We start from the raw sequence: 18,591 nt of genomic DNA, 5'->3' as shown, positions 1-18,591 counted from the left end.
GTAATAACTGTTCCTGAAGTTGCTGGTGTGAGTCCTGAGGCTCCTGTACCTTCTTCTGGTGGCAGCAGTGAGAAGAGAGTATGTCCTGGATGGTGTGGGTCCTTGACGATGGATGCTGCTTTCCTGCAGCAGCACTCCATTTAGATGGTCAATGGTGTGGAGGGCTTTAACTGTGATGGACTGGGCCATATCCACCACTTCTTGTAGGATTTTCCATTCAAGGGCATTGGTGTTTCCATACCAGGCTGTAATGCAGCCAGTCAATATTCTCCCTACTGCACACCTATAAAGGTTTGTCGGAGTCTTAGACATCATGCTGAATCTCTGCAAGCTCCTAAGGAAGTAGAGACATGCTGTGCTGTCTTCAACCTGGGCCCAGAACAGGTTTTCTGAAATTACAACACCGAGGAATTTAAAGTTCCTGACTCTCTCCACCTCTGATGCCCCCTCCTGAAGTCAGTAAAGAGCTCCTTGGCCTTGCTGACTTTGAGTAAGAGGCAGTTGTTGTAGCAGTCTAACGCCAGGCTGGGAAGTCCAGGAATAAAAGATAGGACATAGAGCAGTACACCACAGTAAAGGCCAATGGCCCACAACGTTGTGCTGAACCTTAATCAACTTCAAGATCAATCTAGCCTTTCCTTTCCACGTGGCCCTCCATTTTTCTTTCATCCATGTGCATTCCTAAGAACCTCATAAGTGACCCTAACATATCTGCTTCTAGCACTATCCTTGTCAAAGTATTTCATGCACCCCCTGCACTCTGTGTAGAAACCTACCTCTGAAATCACATCATATTTTATTCTAATCACCTTAAATTATGTCTCGTGTTAGCCATTTCACCCCGGGAAACGTCTTTGGCACTCGATCTATGTCTTTGTTATCTTATGCATCTCTGTCAAGTTACCTCCCATCCTCCTTTGCTTCAAAGAGTAAGAGCTCTAGCTCACTCAGCCTTTCCTCATAAGACATGCTCCCTCATCCAGGCAACGTCCTGTTAGATCTCCTCTGCACACACTCTGAAGCTTCCACATCCTTCCTTTTGCGAGGTGACACAATACTGAATGTGATATCTAACCAGATTTTATAGAGCTGTAACATTACATTGTGGCTCTTGCATTCAATCCTCTAACTAACAAAGGCCAGCTAGGATTACAGCTCTGAGAGACCACTGGACGTGGACCATAAGATGTACCTATCCAAATTTCTCCTTAGATGTTGAAAATGCCATCATTTCTGCTGGCAGCTCATTCCACACTCTCTCCACCCTTTGAGTAAAGAAGTTCCCCTCATGTTCCCCTTAAACATTTCACCTTTCACCCTTAACCCATGACCTCTAGTTCTGGTCTCACCCAACCTCATCCATACGCCTATCACTACCCCTCGTAATTTTTTTATAACTTTATCAAATTTCCACTCATTCTCCCACGCTCCAGAAAATGAAGTTCCAGAGTCAATCTTCCCCTATAACTCAGATCCTCAAATGCAAGTAACATCCTTGTAAATTTTCTCTGGACCCTTTCAGTCTTATTGACATGTTTTCTGTAGGTAGGTGCCAGAACTGCACACAATACTCCAAATAGGTCCTCAGCAACATCTTATACAATTTCAACATATTGTATTAGATATTTCAACCCTGGGAAAAAGATATTGGCTTTCTGCTCAGTCTAAACACTGGTAGGCTGCTTCTGGAATATTGCATTCAATTCTCTAGGTTGCTCTCTTTTAAGAAGGATGAGAAGGTTAAGGAGACGATGCAGAAGAGGTTTGCCAAGGTGCTGCCTGGTTTAGAGGTCTTGTGCTGTATTAATATTCAATGGAAATATTTGATTGAGTTAAGAATACAATTAGCTTTATTTGTCACACGTATATCAAAACATACAGTGAACTGATTTGTTACGCAACACAGTCTGAGGATTCTGACAGGGGCAGCTCACAAGTGTCACCATGGTTACAGCACCCACATAGCCTGTCCACAACTCAATAACTCTAACTGAACACCTTTGAAAAGTAAGAGGAAACTGGAGTACCTGGAGGAAATCATGGGAACAGCATTCAAACTCCTTATAGACAGTGATGGGAATTGAACCCCTGGTCGCTGGTACTGTACAGCAATTTCAATAAACCGCTACACTACCGAGTGGCGAAGGTTGCAAGGAAATAGTTGAAAGCTTGATGAGTTGGTCACAGGATTGTAGATGACCGATACCTACCTTGTTTAACAGTCTGCATCTTCCTCTGCATCTGCATCTTACTTGACAACCAGTCGTATTAATATATCTATCAAACTCATAACAGCCTTAACTGGTTAAGATTGCCTGATTAAGTAGCCATCATCAGAAGTGATTAATTGCAAACAGGACAGTGAAATGTGATCATATCCACAGCCTAATGGTATATCTCCTGGAGAACTTGATCTCTGTGTCCAGACAGATGGCATGCAAGCAGCAACTAACCCGAAACTCAATTCATACTATATAAGAACATTTAACGTGAGTGCAGAGCATGAAGATGGAGAAAAAAAGACCATAAGACCATAAAACATAGGAGCAGAATTAGGCCATTTGGCCCGTCGAGTCTGCCCCACTATTCAATAACGGCTGATTTATTATTCCCCTCAATACCATTCTTCTGCCTTCTCCCCATATCCTTTGACACCTTTTTTAATCAAGAATCTAACAACATCCACTTCAGATATACCCTATTGTCGGCCTCCACAGCTGTCTGTAGCAATGAGTAACATAGATTCACCGTCCTCTGGCTAAAGAGGATCTTTCTAATCTCTGTTCTAAATGGCCATCCTTCTGAGATTTCCCCCACTGGTCCAAGACTTCCTCACTATAGGAAACATTCTCTCCACATCCATTCTATCTAGGCCTTTCAATATTTGATAGGTTTCGGTAAGATTCCCCTTTCATTCTTCTAAACTCCAGTGAGTACAAGCCCAGAGCCATCAAGCACTCATCATAGATAATCTTTCTGTTCTCAGGATCATCCTAATAAACGTTCTCCGGACCCTCTGCAATGCCAGCACATCTTTTCTTATGTCAGGAGCCTAAAACTGCTCACAATACTCCAAGTACAGACTGACCAGTACCTTATAAGGCCTCAGTATTATATCCTTGCTTTTACATTCTAATACGAATTATGCTTTTATATTCCAGTCCATATATTCTAAAAAGAAAAAGAATTAATGCCAATGGGAATTTAACTTCTTTTGATTGGCTGGAAAGATGAATACATTCAAATACCCATCATTTGAGTTCCCTGCTCAAGAGAAGAGGCGAGGTGGAGATACATCTCTACCAAAGAAGGTGTAAGGTGTACCTTCCCTCTGCTAGCCTACAGGTCACCCTATGTAGTCCCCAAATAGGGTCACGTGAAGCCATGGGAGCAGGTGGTGGATGGTCATATGCGCAGCTGGTGCATGTGACAAGTTCTGGTTATGCGGCCACTGACGCCAGGCAGACAACTTATGAGGAGTATTGATAATGGCTGGGGTCACCCATCTTGTAAAGACACTGTCCAGAAGGAGCCAATGACAAACCACTTCTGTAGAAAAACTTGCCAAGAACAATCATGGTTATGAAAAGATTTCAACATTTAAGAGGAATTTGGATAAGTACGTAGATGGGAAGGGTATGGGGGGAGCTATGATCCAGGAAGAGGTCAATGGGACTAGGCAGATTTATAGTTTGGCATGGAGTAGATGGGCTGAATGGCCTGTTTCTGTGCTGCAGTGCTCTATGCCACTATGACAATTTAACGTAGGTAAAGGTCCAAAGTATTTTTAATATTGTCATTGAATTTGCTCTATGATAGAATTAAGTTTCCTCGGTGTATAAGGCAGTTTTATGAGGAGAAAGGCTTCTGGAACTGCACAATGAGGAGAAAGTCAAGAAATTAACTATGCTAACAACTTGCATTTGTATTGGACATTTCACATAAAAATGCCTCAAGACAATTTACAAGAGCTATTATCAAACAAAAATATAGCACAGAGTAACAGAAGGGGACACTTTGTTTTCTATTTAGAGATACCACGCAGAACGGGTCCTTTTGACCCAATGAGCCACAATGCCCAGCAACCCACTTACTTAATCCTAGCCTGATCACAGGACAATCTACAATGACTAATTTATCTACTAACTGGTAGGAACCTTGGAGGAAACCATGTGCTCAAGGGGAGAACGTACAGTACAAACTCCTTGCAGACAGCATTGGAATTGAACTCTGATCTCCGACCCCACAGGTTGAAACAGCGTGGCACTAACCATTACACTACCATGGCACTCCAGGTTTGTTTAGAGACTAGGACAGGTAAATGAGATCTTGGTAAAGGAGGCTTTAAAGGAGTAACTTGTAGGAACAAGGACAGGTGAGGGATGTGGAATATAAACAAGTTTTATCAGCTTGTAAAAGACATCCAACCTTGTCCAATCAGCTCCACTCAAAGACATTCCAAATAAGTCAGCTAATCCTGAATTTTATTTAAGGAAAAATCATTTAGTTGTAAACAGATTATTCATTTGGCAACAATCTTCATTACTGGCAGAAGAGCATGTTTGACTTTCAAAAGCATTTGTATCACCAGATGTACTCTTATCCTTGAGAGGGAGAATATTTTCTTCTGAATTTGTCTGTTGGGACTCCTTTAAGTTCTGTGGAATTCGTTGCCACAGAGGCTACGGAGGCCAGGTCCTTGTGTATACTTAAAGAAGAGGTCAGCAGATTCTTGATTGGTCAGGGCAAGAAGGGATATGGGGAGAAGGCAGGAGACTGGGGCTGAGAGGGAAATAGATCAGCCAAGATGAAATGGCGGAGCAGACTCAATGAGCCAAATGGCCTAATTCTGCTCCTATATCTAATAATCTTGTAAATGGTGAGCAATATAAACTCAACTTTCTCCCTTGTAGTTAAATGGATGAGATTCCTTGTTGAAGAAGTTACCTGTTTAAGATTCCTGATTGTGCAGTCCTGTGTAAATCCAGGATTCCAAACAGAGCATCGGTGTTGGCCCTGCATCAAGACTGATTGGGTCTTGGAGGATCCTTATTTATCCATGTGCTTTTAGTGGACACTTTATTAGGTACAGGTGATACGTGGGTATCTGGATTACTACCAGCTTCCTGTCACTAAGTCTGGCCATTCTCCTCTGACCTCTCATTAACAAGGCACTTTTGCCCGCAGAACTGCTGCTCACTGGATGTTGTTTCTTTTTGTTTTGTTTTTCACACCATTCTCTGTAAACTCTAGAGACTGTTGTGCGTGAAAACCCCAGGAGATCAGCAGTTTCTGTGATACTCAAACCACCCCATCTGGCACCAACAATCATTCCACGGTCAAAATCACTCAGGTCACATTTCTTCCCCATTCTGATGTTTAGTCTGAACAGCAACTGAACATCTTGACCATGTCTGCATACTTTTATGCATTGAGTTGCTGCCACATGATTGGCTGATTAGACATTTGTAGGTGTACAGGTGTACCTAATAAAGTGGCCACTCAGCCTTTGTCACCGAGTGTAAAATGGTGATCAACATACACTCAAGTTTCCCCTTGTAGTTAATGGATGAGACTCTTTGTTGGAGGAGTTGCCTGTTTAAGATTCCTAACTGAGTAATCCATAATAAATCCAGGAATCTGAAAGAATGTTGGAGTTGGCTATGCATAAAGATTGTTTGTATCTTGAGAATTCTTTTATTTATTCATGTAAGTGTCATTGGAAAGGTCAACCGCTTTTCCTTATCATTGTCTGGGGAAGATGGCAGTGAATCACCTTTCCGACAAACAATCACCTTCCTAGACTATTTCATAACTTAGTTAAAATTTAACTGCTGTTGGTTGGAGTCTGTCTGGAGAGTTTAGAAGATTTCCTTGATTAAAACATATAAGATCCCAAAGTTTTGTGAGAATGTTTCCTCTTGTGAGTGAATCTAGAACTAAGGGTCACTGTTTAAAAATAAGGGAATCCCTCATTTAAGATTGAATTGAATCATTTTTCTCCCTATGGGTGTTGTGGCTCGTAGGAACATGCATCTTCAAAGGCCAAAAAAGGAGTATAATCGAGGATTGTAAAGCAGAGATTCCTGATAAGTGAAGGGTGAAAAATTTACCACATACAGGTGGTACATATAAGGTGTAGGAGTAGAATTAAACTATTTGGCCCATCGGGTCTGTTCCAGCATTCAATCATGGCTGATAGAAACATAGGAACATAGAAAACATACAGCACAATACAGGCCCTTCGGCCCACAAAGCTGTGCTGAACATGTCCCTACCTTAGAACTACCTAGGCTTTACCCATAGACCTCTATTTTTCTAAGCTCCATGTGGCCATCCAGGAGTCTCTTAAAAGACCCTTTTGTGTCCTCCTCCACCGGCAGCCCATTCCACGCACTCGCCACTCTCTGCATAAAAAACTTACCCCTGACATCTCCTCTGTACCTACTTCCGAGCCCCTTAAAACCGTGCCCTCTCGTGTTAGCCACTTCTGCCCTGGGGGAAAGCCTCTGACTATCCACATGATCAATACATGATGTATTATCCTTCTCAGTCCTAGTCTCCTGATCTCCCTGTGACCTTTGACACCTTTACTAATCAAGAACATGTCTTAAATATACCCAACTGAATTGAAGAATACGTACACAATGCTGGAAGAACTCAGCAGGTCAGGCAGCATCCAACGTTTCGGGCTGAGACCCTTCCTCAGGATTGAATTGGCCTCCACAGCTATGTGTGGCAATGAATTCCAGATTCACCACTCTCTGGCTAGAGAAATTCCTCCTCAACTCTGTTCTGAGGTGACATCCTTCTGTTGTGAGGCTGTTACAAGTGATAAATGAGAAAGTGGAATGAGATTATGGTCAACAGTCCTACTAAATGATAGAATAAGTACTGGAGCCAGATAGTCTACTATTTGGCATGTTTGTATGTACAGTTTGGTGCACATCGATATAGCCAGGGTGCCGAAGACTTTTGCACAGTAGTGTATTTGTTAACATGGAGTGGAGAGCGAGTTTGTAAACCGGATGGGAGCAAAGGATGTTGGGAATGGTGAGTGTGAAACGCCACAGCACGGCTGTGAGACAGGTGGCTGAGGATTGCCAGATTCAGTGGCTGGCGACAGTGCAGACACACCCAGGCATGAGATACCAGGCAAGGTCATTTAATTCCAAACCATTGGTTTATTGATCATTACAGAATGTCTCTCTGGTACTTCCTGCAGCCCCCCACTCCCTTCCCCTTTTCCCAACCATGACTCCCCTCTCCCTCCCCCTTCCACTCTCGGTCCATAATAGAGACCCATGTCAGAATCAGATTTATCATGACTCACTTACAGTATGTCATGAAATGTGGGTTTTTTTTGCAGCAGCAGAAATACAGTGCAGTACATAAAATTACTACAGTACTGTGCAAAAGTCTTAGCCACCCAAGTGCACGTTCTCTCTTTCTCTCTCTCTCTCTGTCTCTCTCTCTCTCTCTCTCTCTCTCTCTCCCTCTCTCTATATATATATATAAAATCACCCAAGACTTTTCACAGTACTGTATGAGATAAGTCACTTGGTGTCTGTGACCAGTGATGGTATTTGTGTTCTTCTCTTCTCAATCTCACCCTCGCTACAAAACCTTCTGTTATTTTGACCCTCGTCTACTTACTTTGAGAGCTTCACCTTAAGTCCTTGTGATAGCGAGTGTCACATTCCTAGCATTCTCTGATTTAAGGGTTTGATGAACAGAGGGATCTTGGGGTCCATGTTTGTCGCTCCCTAAAAGTGGAAACACAGATTGATAGGGTGGTTAAGAAGGCACACCTTCCAGTGGTCCTCCTTCTTCTTCCTTGCTTCTTTATTCTATTGTCTTCCGCCTCACTTCCAGTCCTGAAGAATAGTCTTGGCCTCAAACATCGACTCTTTATTTCCCTGGTTGCTGCTGAGTTGCTCCAGCATTTTGTATGTGTCATTTTGGACTTCTGGCAACTGCAGAGATCCTCGTGTTTGTGATATGGCTTGCTGACATTGATCTACCAGGGCAAGGCATTGAGTTCAAAGGTCAGGGAGTTACGTTGCAGCTTTATAAAGCTCTTGTTAATTTGTATCTGGCGGATTGCGTACAATTATGGGAAGGATGTCAAGATTTTGGAGAGGGTGCTGAAGAGGTTTACCAGGGTGTTGTCTGGATTGGAAGGCTTGTGCTATTACAGGAGGTTGGACAATCTTCAGTTGTTTTGTCTGCAGCGGCAGAGGCTGATGGGAGATCTGATAGAGGTTTATAAGGTTAATGAGAAGCACAGATCAAGTAAACAGACAGTGTCTTTTTGCCAAGGTTGAAATGTCTAAAGCCAGGGGGCATGCATTTAAGATGAGAGAAGGCACTTTCAAAGGACATATGAGGGGTAAACTTTTTACACAGAGAGTGGTGGATGCCTGGAATGGGCTGCCTGGGGTGGTGGTAGAGTCAGAAACATTAGGAAATGTTGAGATAGGCACTTGAATGTGAGGAAAATCGAAGATTATGGATGTTGTGTTAGCAGAAGAGATTAGTTTATTGGCCATTTAATTATTAATTTAATTGTTTTAATTTAAAGGGTCTGTTTCTGTGTTGTGTTGTTCTATGTTCTATAAAGTGGTTTATTCTGAATTCACTTTTCCTATTATCTGTGAAAAGGTCATGTTTATGACCTTTGGTGTTGTATATCCCGGATAAGCTGAACCATTTTCTGTACCTATTGACACCAAACAAGCCACTGGAAGAGATCAAGGGATTGAGCAGCTTCTGTGTGAGGAAAGGAAATATCATCATCTTGACCTGAAATGTCAACAGATTCTGTCTCCCATAGATGCTGCAAGGTCCACTCTGGTCCTCCAGCAGATTCAGTTTCACTTTTCACAACCACATTGAAACGCACAGTCAAATGAGCTGATTATATTAACAACCAACACTCAGGAAGATGTGCTAGGGGCATCCCTCAAGTGTCCAGCACCAATGTAGCATGCCCAGAACACTGAGCAGAACATTAGTATTCCAGGTTCAAGCCTCTGTGGGTTCTTGTATTTCCTCTGAATCCATCAGACCCATTTGTAAATCTACCATCAAGACAGAAGTTCAGTGTCTATTTACCTCGAGACACCGGCCTGCCAATGTTCCCTTGTTACTCCGCAGTTCTACCTTTTGCACCTTCTCTTGAACCTCAGAAGGGGCTGCATGGTGGCATAGCAGTTAGCATAACGCTATTGCAAGGCCAGGGTCTGGGAATCAATTTCCGCCACTGCGGTAAGGAGTTTCTCCATACTCCACTTAGCTCCAGTTGCCTCCCACATTCCAAAGACATATGGGTTAATAATGCAGGCTTGTTTGGGTGGGAAAGGCCTGTTACTGTGTTGTATCTGGGAAAGGCCTGTTACTATGTTGTATCTGGGAAAAGCCTGTTACTGTGTTGTATCTGGAAAGGGCCTTTTACTGTTTTGTATCTGGGAAAGGCCTGTTACTGTGTTGTATCTGGAAAGGGCCTGTTACTATGATATATCTGGGAAATACCTGTTACTGTGTTGTATCTGGAAAGGGCCTGTTACTGTGTTGTATCTGGGAAAGGCCTGTTACTGTGTTGTATCTGGAAAGGGCCTGTTACTATGATATATCTGGGAAATACCTGTTACTGTGTTGTATCTGGAAAGGGCCTGTTACTATGATATATCTGGGAAATACCTGTTACTGTGTTGTATCTGGAAAGGGCCTGTTACTGTGTTGTATCTGGGAAAGGCCTGTTACTGTGTTGCATCTGGAAAGGGCCTGTTACTGTGTTGCATCTGGAAAGGGCCTGTTACTGTGTTGTATCTGGGAAAGGCCTGTTACTGTGTTGCATCTGGAAAGGGCCTGTTATTGTGTTGTATCTGGAAAGGGCCTGTTACTGTGTTGTATCTGGGAAAGGCCTGTTACTGTGTTGCATCTGGAAAGGGCCTGGTATTGTGTTGTATCTGGGAAGGGCCTGTTACTGTGTTGTATTTGGGAAAAGCCTGTTACTGTGTTCTATCTGGAAAGGGCCTGTTACTGTATTGTTCTGGGAAAGGCCTGTTACTGTGTTGTATCTGGAAAGGGCCTGTTACTGTATTATATCTGGGAAAGGCCTGTACTGTGTTCTATCTGGGAAAGGCCTGTTACTGTGTTGTATCTGGAAAGGGCCTGTTACTGTGTTGTATCTGGGAAAGGCCTGTTACTGTGTTGCATCTGGAAAGGGCCTGTTACTATGATATATCTGGGGAAAAACCTGTTACTGTGTTGTATCTGGAAAGGGCCTGTTACTGTGTTGTATCTGGGAAAGGCCTGTTACTGTGTTGTATCTGGAAAGGGCCTGTTACTGTGTTGTATCTGGGAAATACCTGTTATGGTGTTGCATCTGGAAAGGGCCTGTTACTGTGTTGCATCTGGAAAGGGCCTGTTATTGTGTTGTATCTGGAAAGGGCCTGTTACTGTGTTGTATCTGGGAAAGGCCTGTTACTGTATTGTTCTGGGAAAGGCCTGTTACTGTGTTGTATCTGGAAAGGACCTGTAACTATGTTGTATCTGGGAAAAACCTGTTACTGTGTTGTATCTGGAAAGGGCCTGTTACTGTGTTGTATCTGGGAAAGGCCTGTTACTGTGTTGTATCTGGGAAAGGCCTGTTACTGTGTTGTATCTGGAAAGGGCCTGTTACTGTGTTGCATCTGGAAAGGGCCTGTTACTGTGTTGTATCTGGGAATGGCCTGTTACTGTGTTGTATCTGGGAAATGGTCTGTTATTGTGTTGTATCTGGGAAAGGCCTGTTACTGTGTTGTATCTGGAAAGGGCCTGTTACTGTGTTGTATCTGGGAAAGGCCTGTTACTGTGTTGCATCTGGAAAGGGCCTGTTACTGTGTTGTATCTGGGAAAGGCCTGTTACTGTGTTGCATCTGGAAAGGGCCTGTTATTGTGTTGTATCTGGGAAAGGCCTGTTATTGTGTTGTATCTGGGAAAGGCCTGTTACTGTGTTGTATTTGGGAAAGGCCTGTTACTGTGTTGTATCTGGAAAGGGCCTGTTACTGTGTTGTATCTGGAAAGGGCCTGTTACTGTGTTGTATCTGGAAAGGGCCTGTTACTGTGTTGCATCTGGAAAGGGCCTGTTATTGTGTTGTATCTGGGAAAGGCCTGTTACTGTGTTGTATTTGGGAAAGGCCTGTTACTGTGTTGTATCTGGAAAGGGCCTGTTATTGTGTTGTATCTGGGAAAGGCCTGTTATTGTGTTGTATCTGGGAAAGGCCTGTTACTGTGTTGTATTTGGGAAAGGCCTGTTACTGTGTTGTATCTGGAAAGGGCCTGTTACTGTGTTGATGGATGATGCTTTCTTGTGGCAGCACACCTTGTATATGTTCTCAGTGGTGGAGAGGGCTCTTCCTGTAATGAACAAAAGCTGGCCAAAATCTGGAGTTTGAGTTTATTCAGTTTTGCTCACAGGAGAAACGAGAGCAAATATAGGCCAAACCTGTTCTGATGTTTCATAAGATCACATCTGATTGGTTGTTAGTCTAACTCCACGTCCCTATCTACCTTCAATAATCTTTCTGCTTTTACTTATTGAGAATATCCAAGAGGGGCCCACTTTCCTGCCTGTACCCCATAACCATCAACACCTCCATTAACAAAAAATCCTGCCTGTCTCTGCCTTAAATTACTGACTTTCCCTTCATACATCTCTGGAGAAGACTTGTGACCCTTTCCAAGATAACATCTTAATTCCCTATTTTAAATGACTATCCAACTCATCTTGACACAATGACACCAGATCTAAATTCCCCTGTTGGTGGAAGCATCACTCATTGTACATCTTCTTGATTCCAACATGATCTTACATGTTAAGTCATCATTTAATCTTCCAAAGCCCAAGTGGGGCGTTATCACACACTGCTCAATTTTCTTCCCCACAAACATCCCAGAAATGAATCCATGAATGCTCGTGCGTAAAGAATGAGATTGAAACTGAAGGCATTGCCCCGTAAGTGGTCTCAACAATGCCTTGTAGATTTGTTACTCAAAGAGAACAGCGTAGAGGAATGAAACGAGGGAAAGGTCAAATGTCCAAAAGCTAAGAACATGTAGATGCTGGAAATCTGACATATAAACTGAAGCACTGGGCAGGTTAGGCAGGAGACAGAGTGAATCCAGATGACACATTTAACCATTGGTCACACCATTAGTCAAAGCTTTACTGTCTGGAGGAGAGGAAATGAGGATGGCAGAGAGAGAGAACTTGGTGGAATTGTGAGAATCAAATCTTTGCCAGAACTCTGAAATGCAAGAAAATACTGGATATACCTAGCAAATAAAACCTGAGGTAGATGACCTTGTAATAAAATTGATCCATTCTGACTCAAACAGGAATGGGTGGTTATCTGAAGTTGTTAAGTTTGAAGTCCCAGAGCAGTATTGATTTATTATTCCCATAAGTACTGAGGTAGAGTGAATCTTTGGTGTGCACACTACCCAGATGTATCACCCCATTCTCTGTGACATGGTGCAATCCTTCAAGCCTTTGTATCTTCGGCCACACGGGAGATTGGAGAAGGGAGAGTGACCTGGAAGGGAGGGAGGGGTCCTGATTATGCCTGATGTTCTCCCGAGGTAGTTGGAAGTGGAGCTAGTGGAGGGAGACTGGTTTGCATGACTGGATTCGCAAAGCTCCACCACTTCCTCTGGTCCCAGGCAGAGGGCCATTGCCATACTAGGCCAGGACACATCCTGATAGGATGCTTTCCTACAGTGCACCTTGGGCAGACGGGAGATGAGCTGTCATTCCGCAAGCTCCTGCAGGAGGTCACGCGAGAGCGGGAGAGCAGGCTGCGGCGCTAAAGCGACGGGTGGCATGAAGGTTGAAGTGTTCACTTCTTCACCGCAGGTCTGCAGGGAGTTCCAGCGCGGCAACTGCACGAGGGGCGAGAACGACTGTCGCTTTGCCCACCCAGCGGACATCGCCATGGTGGACACCAATGACAACACCGTCACCGTGTGCATGGATTACATCAAGGGCCGGTGCTCCCGGGAGAAGTGCAAGTACTTCCATCCCCCTGCCCACCTGCAGGCCAAGATAAAGGCAGCACAGCACCAAGTCAACCAAGCTGCTGCCGCCCAGGCCGCAGCAACCGCAGCCGCTATGGTGAGTGACTAGCGCTCTCCAAACTGGCGGGCTGGCACTGCAGAGTTGCCATTGCTAAATTCTGCCGCCACCGTTCTCGTTTCCACCCCCCCCCCCTTAATCTGGTGAAAGAGGGACAGTCAGCAATATGATTTGCTGTCCCATTTCCTAGGTTATTAAAAATGTTATCGTTTGCGTCCTTCTTCTCAAAACTAGATATGTGAAGGCCTGTACCTGCTTGGAAGACTTGTTCTTTTGCTATAGGCTACCTCTCTCACCGTTGTTACTGTTTATGACTTTACATGTGGATATTAATTGTGCCCTGGCCCACACTAAAAACCTCCTGGTGCAGTTTCTCTCTCCCCCTCCCAAGTTGTGGGTGGTAGGGTGAGGGTTAATGATGCTGAAGATTTCCAGCTTCTGTCTGTGATCCATCCAGGACCTGTGTGCACCCTACGGCAGCCAACGCACCACCCTCCCACCACTCCTGGGACTTGTGGAACTGGCTTCACCAGAACCCAGCCCCGAAGGCGTGCATTCCACCCCCCCCCCCCCAAACACACAACTCCCGTGAGCCCGCGCCTAGCCAAGGACAGGCTTCTCTGCCCGGGCGTGCGGTACGGGAAGGGGAATGCTGGTGCCACACTGGAGTGTGCAGACGCTGCCCAAACAGCTTGGGCACCACTGGTGCAAGAGAAGGAGCAGATGTGGGTACAGGAAAGGGGTACTGATGGTTGCAGGAAAGAGGTGCCTATGGGCACAGGGAAGGGGCACCAGTGGGTGCAGGAAAAGGTGCCAATGGGTGCAAGGCAAGGGGGCTTCTTTGAGAGTAAGAGAATGAGTACTAATGGGTGCAGGAGAAGGATGCCATCTTGCTTAGTTAAGTGAAATATTGGTTTCCTTTGTGATTAACTCCTACTATACATGTGTAACAGTCCTTAGTCTCACAGTAACTACTCCGTAGTGCCTTTATTGTGCATGCCTAGTCTTGTTATTTGTTGTATATGGCATTCCGATGATTTGTTTTTTTTTATTTGTTTTTTTCCTCACCTCCCCTCAATGCACTGCTGCCCCCATGATGCACCTCTGCTTGCTGTTTATGTTAATGCGCTTGAACCCCATTGGCCCATTGCCATCATGTGCTCGCTGCCTGCTAATTAAGACTCAGTCGGCTGTCAAATCACTGAAGCGACCCCTCGAGGCAACCTTTGACCTGGTACTATGACCTTTCACCTTTTAGCTTGGCATGTAGCATTAATAGGGTTACGAGTTACAACATAAATCAAAAGCAAAATAAAAATGAGTACTAGTATTTGCTTTTTTTGTTGTAAGCATCATAGGGCGGTGATAAATTGACTGTGGCACCATTGGCTCTGAATACTACAAAGACAAATGAACATGAACAAATTCATGCAAATTTCGAAATGCCTAAAATTTTTAGTATCTTGGGCAATTTGCAAGCAAATTGCCCAGAAGATGCAATTCAGGAATCTATAGTGGAGATAACTGACATACCACACTCAGCTCATCACCAATGGGAATGCCCCTACAGCATAACATGGGGGGGAGGTTGTTAATTCTATATATTCATAATAATTCAATACTGATATGATTGGCATGGCTTTTATTTTTTAATTTTGAAAATGTAATGTGTAAATGTTTGTTGGTCAGTGTGTGATACCTGCATGCTCTGCATGGCAAGTTTTTAAAATTTTATTTATGGGATAGTGGGTGGGTTTATGAAGAACAGGCTCGTCTTTGTTTTGTCGGTGTTCCTTTTAGTAATTACTCTTAAAGATGTTGGTAAACACCTGCTTTTAATGTTGATCGCCATGGAGTTGGCAGTGCAAACTATTTTGATTCAGTCTCACTTACTGCTTGCTCAGTGGTGTGTAGTTGCATAAAGTGCAGTTACTTGGATTTCCTGTTTATTTCGCTAATAAATTAATTTACTGGGTTAATGCTTGCTGTACATAATCGTTTCTGTGTCCTTTTGTTGTCTTGTTGCAGGTAAATGCCTCCATGTTGCTTGCTTGCTAAATGGCTAAAAACAAAAAAGAAATGTTCACTTGATACTGATTATGTTTTTTACCCCCTTCTGTTTGTCCCTTTTTACCTCCTCCTCATCTCTTTTTTTTGTACACTCCTTCGCCTGTCATTCGCAGGGCCTTCCTCCTGGTGTCCTTCCCCCACTACCAAAGAGACCTACACTAGAAAAAGCCAATGGTGCCACGACAATGTTTAATGCTGGTGTTTTCCAATATCAACAAGCCCTTGCAAACATGCAGCTGCACCAACAGACTGCTTTCATCCCTCCAGGTGAGCAGACCACACCTCTGCGCGCGACACCCGCTCACTCGCAGGATTAGTTGTGGACTTTTCTTTTCTCTACGTTTTCCGCTGGATGTTTTGTCGAATGTAAGATGCACTAACGAAAAGCATTCCAATCATTTTGTTCCACATAATTTGATCTCTCCGGTGCCTTTCTCCTTTTAATCGCGAGATTACAATAATAAGGCTTTGTTTCCTAACTTTGTGACCTAAGGAAATGGGAGATGAATGCCAGCAGCTCCAGAGGAACCTGGAAAGTCCTTCAGCCGATCCGTACAGTCTGACCAGAAGTTGGAACAGGGTTAAAAAGTTCAAAGTAAATTCATTATCAACAAACCTATCCCAGAGTGGTATTCTTTAATAATTGAAGGAAATTATGGGTGGGGGGGGGGGATGTCAGCAGTAGCTTTTGTTACACAGAAATGCATGGCAGTTGCCAAGGGTAGTGGTAGAGTCAGATATCTCAGGGACATTTAAGAGATTGTTAGAGAGACATATGGACGAAAGCAAAATGGAGGGCTAAGTGGGAGAAAAGGGTTCGGTTGATCTTAGGGTGGGCTAGGACCATTAGATATATAGATGCAGAATTAGGCCATTCAGCCCATGGACTATCTTATCATTCACTCATGGATGATCTTTTATCTAAACCTATTCTCCCACCTGCTCCCTGTAAACCTTAACACCCTTACCAATCAAAAATCAATCTCTGCTAGGGCCAGAACATCTGGCCTTAGATACAAGACCCAGAGTCACTCAGAGTACTTTTCTTTCTCTCTCTCTGTCTCTTTTTGAGCTGTGAGTGGAAAGAAGAGCTTGGAGGATTGTTATTAGTGGTGGACATTGGCTCTGTGTGACTAGATTGCAAAAGAAACCCCACCTGGTTTGCCAAGGCTAAGCCATAGATGACTAAGTCCAACATAATATGGGTCCAAGCAGAAACGGCCAAGCAATCTACCCTGAACAGGAAGGGCAATAACAGGAACACCCTCAATGTGTGTGTACTTTGGAAATGTGGCTTCAATCACATGCACACTCCTGGGATGAAAGTCATGTCCCTCTCAGTCTCTTCTGTCTCCATGCTTCCCCTGCTGGTGTTTTGAGGAACTGAGTGACTGCTTGTAAATTGGAAATCCGAAAATGCACCAGAGAAAAAGCCGATGTAATCTCAAACACCACTATTTCAGTTTTTATGACATCTATGGCACAAAAGCAGCTAGCTTTTAACAAATAAAGATGTCAAAATTAAGCAATGTTCAAAAATCAATTATTTCAGAGAAATATTGTTTTTAATATGCCTGTAAATGATATCCAAACATAAAGCACTATAATCACATTAATTAATTTAATTACTTAAGCTGGGCTCAAGTACACCCCCCTTTGCAAGATTCTCTCTACACTCATATCTTTAGGCCTAAGAATTGTGAATTATGAATTAAGAGCATAAGACATAGGAACAGAATTGAGCCATTTGGCCCATCAAGTCTTCTTTGCCACATGGCTGATTTACACTGGTGGCCCCTTTATCAGATACCTCTTGTGCTGCTCTTCCGCACACCATTGTTGTAATGCATGGTTACTGTCACCTTCCTGTCAACGGTAGGTGTCCATGGCATTAAAAAGGAAGCTGGGAACTTCTGGTTTAGAGGGATATGTGCCAAATACAGACAAATGGGACCGGCTGCTGTAGCACCTTGCTCAACATGGTCGAGCTGGGTTGAAACGTCCGCTTCCCTTCTGCTTGACCTTACGACTGCCGAATGTCCCAGCTCCAGTTTAGATCTCCTCTGAGCCGGCTCTTCATGAGCCCGTTAGCCCAGGCTTACTTTAAACATGCATTTGTATGGTCCATCTATCATGAAGAAAAGAGAGGTGGAGACAGGTATTAGATTTTACACAATGACGCAATGATCGTAAGAGCCATGAGGTGGACTTATCTGTGAGATGCCATCAAGGGGTTGATGAAGCCATTTATCTGAATGATAAGACTGTTTAAGTGTATAAGAGAGTCAGGTAGAGTGGACAGCCAGCACCATTGTTTCCCCAGGTCAGAAATGGCTAATACCAGAAGGCATAATTTTAAGGTGATTGGAAGAAAGTGTAGGAGGGATGTCAGAGGTCATTTTTTTTTTACCAAGGAAGTGTTGGGTAAAAGGGGATGGGTGGTGGTAAAGGTAGATACATTAGAGACACTTAAGAAACTCTTAGATAGGGACATGAGAAATGGAGGGCTATGTGGGAGGGAAGCATTAGAAAGATATTGGAGTAGGTTAAAGGATTGGCACAATATTCTGGGCTAAGTGGCCTTTTCTGTGCTATACTGTTGTATGTTCTATGTAACATTTAGGAGAAGTTTGGAGAGGTTCATAGATGAGAGGGATATGGAGGACTATGGACCGGATGCAGGAGGAGTGGTGACTAGTCTTCTGCCTAGATGAAGACCAGCTCGGCAGACTAGATGGGCTGAAGGGCCTGCTTTTGTGCTGTAGTGCTCTACAACTCTATGACTATATCCACTTTTGGCCACTCTGGACTCAAGTTGAAGTCCATTTTGTTCTGCTCAACACAGTTGAAAACCCAGCATCTGCATGGATTGCATGTTCCCAGGCCCATTCAGCCTGGGGCTTTCTGAGGGCTGTTAACCTGTGCCACCAGGAGTTCGTGCTCAAGGCCACTGGTGAACATCTTCCTCTGCTTTTACAATGGGGTTACTTTAGAGTGGATGAAGTAGAAGCTGCAGGATTGTTGGGTGTGGTGTTCAAAGTTCAAAGTAAATTTTATTACCAGAGTACTTATATGTCACCACATAAAACCCTGAGATCCATTCTCTTGTGGTCATACTCAGCAAGTCTATAGAATAGTAACTATAACTGGATCAATGAAAGGTCAGCTAGAGTGCAGAAAAGAACACACTGTGCAAATGCAAATATCAATGAAGAGCACTAAATAACCAGAACATGAGATAAGGAGCCCTTAAAGTGAGATTATCGGTTGTAGGAACGTTGCAGTGATGGGGTAAGTGGGTGTAGTTATTCCCTTCTAATCCAGAGCCTGATGGTTGAGGGATAGTAACTGTTCTTGAACCTGTTGGTGCAAGTCCTGAGGAAGTATTAGTTCAAATGAAG

The 18,591-nt window shown here is 43.8% G+C and overlaps 1 protein-coding gene across 12 annotated transcripts in view; it reads left to right on the top strand.

The window, feature by feature from the left end:
• mbnl1 (muscleblind-like splicing regulator 1) overlaps nucleotides 1-18,591 on the top strand; it is a 322,821-nt gene that overhangs the window by 279,825 nt on the left and 24,405 nt on the right. For 9 of the 12 annotated variants that reach the window (XM_059992574.1, XM_059992595.1, XM_059992649.1 and 6 more), the window contains 3 exons: nucleotides 12,902-13,159; nucleotides 14,301-14,354; nucleotides 15,304-15,457. In XM_059992574.1, coding sequence (XP_059848557.1) covers nucleotides 12,902-13,159; nucleotides 14,301-14,354; nucleotides 15,304-15,457 — 466 coding nt within the window. The remainder of the gene's footprint in view (nucleotides 1-12,901; nucleotides 13,160-14,300; nucleotides 14,355-15,303; nucleotides 15,458-18,591) is intronic. The other 3 variants (XM_059992632.1, XM_059992641.1, XM_059992658.1) reach the window with 2 other exon arrangements.

The sequence above is a fragment of the Hypanus sabinus genome, chromosome 2 (assembly GCF_030144855.1).
Source record: "Hypanus sabinus isolate sHypSab1 chromosome 2, sHypSab1.hap1, whole genome shotgun sequence".
Classification (NCBI taxonomy): domain Eukaryota; kingdom Metazoa; phylum Chordata; class Chondrichthyes; order Myliobatiformes; family Dasyatidae; genus Hypanus; species Hypanus sabinus.
The sequence above is the reverse complement of the archived record's forward strand: the minus strand, read 5'-3'. Positions and strand labels throughout refer to the sequence as shown.